Source organism: Nicotiana attenuata, chromosome 1, assembly GCF_001879085.1.
Source record: "Nicotiana attenuata strain UT chromosome 1, NIATTr2, whole genome shotgun sequence".
Taxonomy (NCBI): domain Eukaryota; kingdom Viridiplantae; phylum Streptophyta; class Magnoliopsida; order Solanales; family Solanaceae; genus Nicotiana; species Nicotiana attenuata.
Window position 1 is genome coordinate 26,365,006 of NC_031989.1, and position 9,475 is coordinate 26,374,480.

At 36.0% G+C, this 9,475-nt stretch overlaps 1 protein-coding gene across 1 annotated transcript; it reads left to right on the forward strand.

Moving 5' to 3' along the window:
• On the forward strand, positions 5,161–8,432 carry LOC109222960 (iron-sulfur assembly protein IscA-like 2, mitochondrial). The gene is made up of 4 exons (XM_019387242.1): positions 5,161–5,547; positions 6,033–6,157; positions 6,482–6,590; positions 7,664–8,432. Exons 1-4 carry the CDS (start codon positions 5,362–5,364, stop codon positions 7,727–7,729), a joined length of 486 nt encoding a protein of 161 aa, XP_019242787.1. The 5' UTR covers positions 5,161–5,361; the 3' UTR covers positions 7,730–8,432.

The following is a 9,475-nucleotide window of genomic DNA, read 5'->3' on the forward strand; positions in this document are numbered from 1 at the left end:
GTTGGTTGAAGGCGCATAGCCTGTCTCGGTTCAACCGTAGTTGAATTTTTGGCGAGGCACGTAGCCTGATCCCGGTTCAACCGTAGTTGAACTCGTTGGTGAAGGCGCATAGCCTGTCTCGGTTCAACCGTGGTTAAATTTGTTGGTGAAGGCGCATAGCCTGTCTTGATTCAACCGTAGTTGAATTTTTGGCGAAGGCACGTAGCCTGTCTTGATTCAACCGTAGTTGAATTTTTGGTGAAGGCACGTAGCCTGAGTCCCGGTTCAATCGTAGTTGAACTCGTTGGCGAAGGCACGTAGCCTGAATCCCATATTGTGGGTATCGAGTGCTGGAACTCGTTTTGGGATTCGAGACCTTGAGCGGCTTACCCATTGTCTTCCCAACCAGGGTATATAGGCAGTCTTGAGGCGAATCTCGGCTCGAGATATCTCCGTGCCGGTTTCCGACCGGAGTTCGTATGCCTTACAGAGCCTCCCCTGAGGAAAGGAGGGGGCCTCTTCTTCTTGTTTGCACTATCTGAGATTGGAGAGAGAGTGAGGACGTAGATCTTGATTTGAGATCTTCGAGCTCCCCTTCGAGTTTGGCGCTTCTTTTCTTTTGGTCCAGGGAAGAACTACGCGATTTTGCTATGAAATCCTCACAGACGGCGCCAAATTGTTTGCTCAAAAAATATTACACATCTTACGAGTACAAAACAATATAAATAAATCCCGGGATAATCATAGCAAATTGTAATAATCCGTTGGACCAAATGAAAGAAACGAAAATAAGAACTCAGAATTAGGGGGGAGAAGCATTAGAAACCTTTATTGATAATATTTGTTTGGTCTGCCTCTCCATGAAGAGGTTCAGAGCCTTACAATGGTGTTTTTCTCTTCCCATAAGAGGGGTATATTTTCTCGTTTCTCTCTCCTCTCACTAGTGGTGAAGAAGCCCCCCTTTTCTAGGGTCCCTTCTCTTGGTATTTATAGCTGTGGGCTTCGTGAGCTGTCAATAAGTGGCCGTGACCACGTGGAGATCTCGCCTTTATAGTGGCGGATAGGCCAGGGCCTTTGTTGACCGAACCAGGGGCGGGTTGAACGTCGTCAATTATTAGTGGTCGTGCCACTAATTAATCGTGAATTAACTTAAAACGGGATTAGCCTCGTTAATTATCGTGGGGTCGGATTCTGACCCATACAACAATTATTTACGATTGATCAAAATACATATACGAGAAAGAAAGTACGATAAATCAACACTCGTTAGCGGATGGATGACATAATTGATATCTCTACATCTTTAAATAAAGTTTTGGGTTTAAGTTTAAAAAATATAATTTAAATTAATAATCTTAGGGATTTACTTTGTACGAATTTAACTAGTTGATCCAGCGAAAAGTTATAGAAACAAGGAGAGTACTTGATTTAAAGTTACACATATCATCAACGCTTATTTCAAAGTTCAAAATACATTTACTTTACTTGTTATAAATAGAATTGTATTTAAGGTGAATGTCTATATTTATAGAGATCCTAGAATTTGTTACTTTGTAGCTAAGTCGCTTTTTTTGCTATAAATAGAGAAGTTCGATTCCATTGTAATTCATCCCAAATCAATAAGAATTTTCTCTCTTTCTTAACAATATTCTTTTTTATTGTTTCATTACACGTTATCAGCACAAGACTCTATCGTCTCAAAAAGCTCTTTGAGAAGACTAAGCAAATATGGATATCTCTAAAAGCAAAATTGGATCAAATTTCAATTGTAAAAATATTTGTTTAGTTGATTCATGTACGACACATACAATATTCAAAGAGAAGAGATATTTCTCTCATTTAAGTATGTAAGGCAAATGTTACTACAATTTCCGGTAGTAGTAATTTAATTGAAGGCTCTGGAAGAGCTACTATAACTCTGCCTAGGGAAACAATACTTATCATAGATAATGCAATGTTCTCCTCCGAATCCAAGAGGAACTTGTTGAGTTTTAAAGATATCCGCCGAAATAGATATCATACTGAGACAATAGATGAGAATAATATTGAATATCTCATCGTTAGCAAAAATGTCTCTAGACAGAAGAGGGTTATTGAGAAGTTCTCATCTTTATCTTGTGGCCTATATTGGACAAGAATTAGTGCAGTTGAGGCACATTCTTTCATAAACCAAAAGGTTACTGATTCCAATACTTTTGTACTTTGGCATGATCGATTGGGATATCATGGATCAAGTATGATAAGACGGATTGTAGAAAACTCAAATGGACATCCATTAAAGAATTTAAAAATTCTTTTAAATAATGGATTTTCTTGCACTTCTGTCATCAAGGCAAGTTAATTATTAGACCATCACCAACAAATGTTAGGATTGAGTCCCTGCGCTTTTAGAACGCATACAAGAGGATATTTGTGGACCTATTCACCCACATAGTAGGTCGTTTAGATACTTTATGGTCTTAATAGATGCATCTTCTAGATGGTCTCGTGTAGGCCTATTGTCTAGCAACCTGGCGTTTGCAAAATTAATGGCACAAATAATCCGATGATGGGCACAATTTCTAATAATCCAATTAAGTCTATTAGACTCGATAATGCTGTTGAGTTTTCATCCCAAGCATTTAGTAATTATTGCTTATCAACATGGATAAAAGTGGAACATTCTCTAGCTCATGTTCACACTCAAAATGGCCTTGCAGAGTCTTTGATTAAACGTCTGCAATTGATAGCAAGACCGTTACTCATGAAACGAGGTTACCCACTTCTGTTTGGGTCATGTCATTTCGCATGCAGCAATGCTAGTTCGTCTCAGACAGGCAAATTATCACAAGTATTCCCTGTTGCAATTAGTTTTGGGTCATGAACCTAATATATCCCATTTAAGAATTTTTGGATGCGCGGTATATGTTCATGTAGCACCGCCATATAGCACCAAAATGGGTCCCAAATAAAGTTAGGAATATATATTGGATTTGAATCGCCCTCCATTCGCTACCTCAAAACATTAACGGGAGATCTGTTCGCTGCTCAATTTGTAGACTATCGATTCAATGAGATACTTTTCCCAAAATTAGGAGGAGAGATTAGTGAATTCAAAGGAAAAATTTTATGGAAAAATTCATCATTATCTCATCTCTATCCACGTGCCTAAAAAGAGGTATAGAAGATTATTCATTCGTAGAAAAAAGCAAATCAAATGCCAGACGCATTTACGGATCTGAAAATGATAACAAAATCACATATCTCTACAGAGAATGTTTCAATCCGTATTGATGCCCTTGTTGGACAATCTTCTAGTGCCGTATCTAATGTGTCAAAAGCACGCCTAAAGTTCCCGGAAATGTTTTCAATCAAATTACAAAGATCTTTGTATGGTTTAAAACAATCAGAAAGAATGTGGTATAAACGCCTTAGTGAGTATTTATTAATGGAAGGTTATATAAACGATGACATCTGTTCATGTGTGTTTATAAAGAAACAACATCGAAATTTGTTGTACTTGCCGTATATATTGATGACATAAACCTTATTGGAACTCATATAGAACTTCAAAAGGCAATTGATTATTTAAAGAATAAATTTGAGATGAATGATACCGGAAAGACAAAATTATGTCTCGATTTGCAAATTGAACATTTGGCAAACGGGATTTTTGTTCATCAATCTGCCTACACAAAAAAGCTATTGAAACGATTTTACATGGATAAAGCACATCCATTAAGTGCTCCGATCGTTGTTCGATCACTTGATGTTAATCAGGATCCATTCCGATCTCAAGAAAAGAATGAAGAACGTCTTGGTCCTGAAGTACCATATCTTAGTATAATTGGTGCACTAATGTATCTTGCTAATACTACAAGGCATGACATAACTTTTTCAGTTAATGTTTTAGCAAGATATAGCTCTGCTTCTACAAGAAGACATTGGAATGGAATATCACATATTGTGTTATCTAAAAGTGACTACCGATATGGTCTTATTTTATGGCAACGATTGCAGTCCCGATCTTATTGGTTATGTCGATGCTGGGTATTTATCCGACACACACAAGGCTCGATCTCAAAACAGGCTACGTGTTTACATGTGGAGGCACTGCCATATCTTGGCGATCGATTAAGCAATCAATCATGGCTACTTCATCTAATCGTGCTGAGATAATTGCTATTCATGAAGCAAGTCGAGAATGTGTGTGATTGAGGTCTATAATACATCTTAATCGAGAAAAATATGGTTTAAAGTGTGATAAACTACCCCTGATTTTGTATGAAGACAATGCAACATGTATAGCCCAATTGAATGGAGGATTTATAAAAGGAGATAGGACAAAGCACATTTCACGAAAGTTATTTTTCACACATGATCTTCAAAAGAATGGTGATATCAATGTGCAAAGATTCGTTCAAGTGATAATATGGCTGATTTGTTCATCAAATCTCTACCGACGTCAACCTTCAAAAAGCTAGTGTACAAGATTGGGATGCGAATGCTCAAGGATGTGAATTGATGCTCTCATTAGGGGGAGTTAATACACGTTGTACTCTTTTTTTCTTACAAGGTTTTGTCCCACTGGGTTTTCATTGCAAGATTTTTAACGATGCAACCAAAAGGCGTATTTCTAAACATGTGTACTTTTTTTCCTTGTCTAGAATTTTTTGTAACTGGGTTTTATTTTAGTTAAGATTTTAACGAGTCACATTATCTGTTGAATAGACATTCAAGGGGGAGTGTTATAAATAGAATTGTATTTAAGGTGAATGTCTATATTTAGAGAGATTCTATGGTTTGTTACTTTGTGGCTAAGTCACTTTTTTCCTAAAGTGACTATTTACGGTGAAAAATAGAGATTCTAGGGTTCTATTCCATTGTAATTTTATTCCATATCAATAAGAATTCTCTGTCTCTATTTTTCTCTGTAATACTTTTCTTGTTCTTTTATTGTTTTATAATATTACTTGGATATCCGTGATTTTTAAAACTATTTATCAACTTTCTATAATTGATTTCTTGTCATGTTTCACTAATTGTTGTTATATTTTATATTGACTTTCTATTAAAAGATAGTTAAAACATAATTGTGAGTAGAACTTATTAAATAAATATTACGTGATTAAAGTAGTTGAAACAGCATAAAATTAGAAACATTCAATAATCACGCCGCAACAAGCAATATTAGTAAGTGCAATTTATTGAAGTAGGTGCCGGGCACAAGTCGTAAGCGGAGCTCCAGATACATTTCATTCAATTGAGTCGGGTACAAGAAAGAAAGCTTCCAACACAACTTGTCATCTTCAATTCGTCCACGAATCCCATATAATTTTCTTCCACAACCATCGAAGAGTTTGACAATCCCGTATTCTTCTGTAGATGAAAAAGTTGTAGGCTATGGCATTGTCGTCAAGTTCTCTGATTCGTCGAATTGTTCCGTTTTTCACCACTCGGATTCACCAAAATTACCGCCTTTTGAATTCTTCTGCTTCTTCTGCTCTATCCCAACCCGAATCCCAATCCCAATCCCAATCCCAACCCGATGCTCCCGATTCTGTTTTAATGACCGAAAGCTGCGTTCGTGTAAGTTTATATCTTTCCATCCGAAACTTTTCCTTTTTTTTTAATCCTAAAAATGTCTGTTATGATTGATTTTATTTGGGATATATTTTCTGTCACTATAAATATTTTCTTATGTGAATTTTTGACATAAATTCAAGTTTTTTATGCTTTCTCTTTTGAAGGCATCACGAGACTTGATCCCTTTTTGTTTAATCAGCTAAAAAATCAAAACTTGTTTAGTTGCTTTGTGGAAGGTTGTTAATTTCCAAGTGAATAGCTCCAACCTCCATTTCTGAAAGGGTTTACTGGAAAAGGGGATTTTTTTTTTCGGTTCTGGAAATAGTGATACATATCACTATGTGATAGCATAATCAGTTAGACGACAAGATTCAAGATTTTATACTGTTTTATAAGGTTTGATGTCTGTAGAGATTTAGGTGTCTGAATTGCTTGTAAAATTAAGTTGAGACAATTCACTGATTTGGTTCTTTTACATGTCTGAGCAGAGGATGAAAGAGTTGCAAGCTGGCGAACATAAAGAGAAGATGCTTCGTTTGAGTGTTGAAGCTGGTGGTTGTTCAGGGTTTCAATATGAATTCTCTCTAGATGATAAGACCAATTCTGATGACAGGTTTGCTGACGTTTTCTACTATTTGTCAGCCTATTCAATTTTCGAGTATTATATTATCCTTGCATTAGTTTTAGAGGGCCCTATTTGTCTTAGCTTAATTGTCTTAAAACTAGTTATCGAGTACAATTGATTGATTGCTGAATCATGTTCTAGGTGGTCATAATAAATCTGACATATTTTGCAGTATGAATTCGGCATCCTACTCCCCGCCTTCCCACCCTGCAAAGCCACTTAAAATGCACTTTAGTATCATATGTTACTAGTATTAAGATTTGTCAGTATGTTGTTTATGTTGCCATCTTATTCGTTTCTTATTCTTCATAGAATTTTTGAGCGCGACGGAGTTAAATTGGTCGTGGATAATGTATCATATGATTTCGTCAAAGGTGCAACTGTTGATTATGTTGAGGAGCTGATTCGCTCTGCTTTTCAGGTCTGTAAATGTAGCTTCCATGGCCTTCATTATTGGTATTTTATTGCATGTCACATACACATGCATATTGGTGTTCTAGATCAATAGCATGATAGATGTTGCTATCCTCTTTTTCAATTATTGTTTGTCAATGAAGCAAGAACTAGGACAGGTCATTAGTTTAAGCCCAAAAACACTTGCCATTCTCAGATATGATTGTACCACCGACCAATTTATTAGCATGGGTTAGAAAATAGAAGTTTTACCTTCAAGTAGTTTATCTAGAAACTAAAGGTGTCTAACTCATATAGACCAGAATTCTTATTTTGAAAATGCATGATTTTTTGTTTCAAAATTTAACTGCTTTTGGAGTATGGAAAAGATCACTTTAGACTTGAGCAGATTTTTGTGTCTTCTATCTTGTCATGTATGGAACAAGGAAGTCAGTTGATACTTCAAAAGGTTATCTTGCACTACATACTGTATTGAAACTATGGTTGCTTCCTCTAGACAATCCCCATGTTCTCTCTAGTGCGGTAGTGCCCATCAACTGAAAATGTATCAGAAGCAGAAAAGAATAATACATTATGTTGTAAAAAAATACTGTATTTGAAAGGCGCAACTATGATAAGTAGATGGATGCTAGAAATAATGGACTTGTGCTAAAATATTTATGAATAAACAAAAATCTATATTTTTGCAAAACACAGGTAAATGAATCGGACCATATGATTTACCATTGTGTCAGACCCCCTTGATTGAACTTTTGGTAATACCTTCTAAAGGGGAATATGGTGTTAGTGCTTGGATGTTATTTTGGAGGAAAACAGTTGAAAAGTTGCAAGCCTGCAAGTTTTCTGGTGTTATCTGAGCTATAGGGAAATAAAAATCACATGGTCTTAGAAGATTCCATACGAGGGTGTGGTAGTGTATTACACGAATTTATACCATTATCCTAATGTTCACATTGCTCCAAGAATTTTCATCCGTTAAAGTTTGATACTATATCTTTTAGCTGGCACTAGGACCATTTCATTTTCTGTTACTATCGGGTTTTCATTTAACCGCTTTTGTGCATGTCTTATTTTCTGCAGGTGTCTACCAATCCTAGTGCAGTGGGTGGGTGCAGTTGTAAAAGTTCATTTATGGTGAAGCAGTAAAATGGCACTTCAGTAACATTCAGCCAAATAATCGGCATTCCAATGAGCAGGACACGGTTTTCTGCAGCCATATGACACTTTTATATTAATCCTTCTGGTGTCTAATTATCTATTTATCATATACTTCTACCTTTTGTGGTAGCAAGACCTGCATTATGAGGCATTTTTCCGAATTTGTACTCAAGAGATCATAGGTTCTTTATTGTACATGTCAATTCTTTTGTCTTGTTGGAGCTAGTTGGAGGGCAGAATGTAATTCTTAACTAGGCAGGCAGACAGGCTGTTGTATTTTAGGCAATAATTCCAGTTGAAGAGATGCTATTCAGTTTTGGCTGTAGGCATTTGACAAGGAATCTTGAAGTGAAGACGCTTCAATCAGAACACATCTGACTCACGGCATTCCCTATAGCTATTGTTGTGAAGGTCCTGAGAGCATGTGGTAGAAGCATATTAGAAAGTGTCGCCATCCACTATGGTAGAAAAGTTTGATCAAACAAAGCTTTACTTGCTTTATTTTTCTGTATGATGCTTGAAATCTATGTTCATGTTGATGGAACTCACTCTTGTTGATGCAACAATGCTCAGAGATGGTCTAAAAGTGGTACCAAAGATTGGGGAAATGCCAATATGAAGGAGCTACTTACACCAAAGCTAGTAATTGTTGACTGCACAACTTCAAAAATGTTTCATTTTGATACCACTATTATCTAGTCTTAAGTTTTTCTACTTAACGGTTCTATTATCATCAATGAGCACCCACTTAGTTTTTCTCTTATGTCTCTTCCTAACGACATCTATAGCATATCAAATTTTAAAGACTTAAGCCTCGTTTATGGCGAGTAGAAATATAATTTGAGATAGTATTAAGCATTGCTTTGATAGGATCTAGTAGCAGGTAGATCAAATCTGATAATAGAGGATAATTGACTTACAATAAAATTGCAAATCTTCCTCAAATTACTTTTAGTGCAAAGTTTATAATGTAAAAGTACTTTAGTAAGGTTTATTTTACAGTTGGCCAAATATATCAAACTAAAACTTTTAAGGAATTTTTACCTCCTATAGCAAAGGTTGATACCTTATTTATTTTAAATAAATATCTTTTTAAAAAATTATATTCCATAGCTATCTTTTGATTTTTATAGCCAAATATCTATTTAAGGTTACCTCCTACCCTTAAGCTATAAAATACTCTTAATTAATTGCACTAACCTTCTTGTTCACTTGCTTCTCGAGTCTATATTTATCCCTTCACTCCCAAGTCATTCAAGGGCTTGTTTGTATAATCATGGTTCTTTATCCCTATGGAGTGTATTGTTTAGGTCTCTCATTCTTTCAGATGGAGGTTCGAAATCAAAGGAACGACCATCGAAATCAAAGCAACGACCATGGAAATCAAGCCCTAGGAATGGAAAGGCCTCATCAAAATCAACGGCGTTCCCCTCGAGTTAGTCCAGCCTGAAATCCTCCGTTACAAAGCTTTCGAACCAATTCTCCTCTTAGGCCGCCACAGATTCGCCGCAGTGGACAAAGACGACAAAGTTGGGAGCTGGGCAACTTGAATTTTCTGTTAATATATTTCAATGTATTTCATTGTATCCACTGTCTTTTTTTTCATTGTATTTCAACGTATCTCGCTGTATTATATGTATTTCATTATATTCATTGTCTGTTTTTTCATTGTATTTCAACGTATCTCGCTGTATTATATGTATTTCATTATATTCATTGTCTGTTTTTTCATTG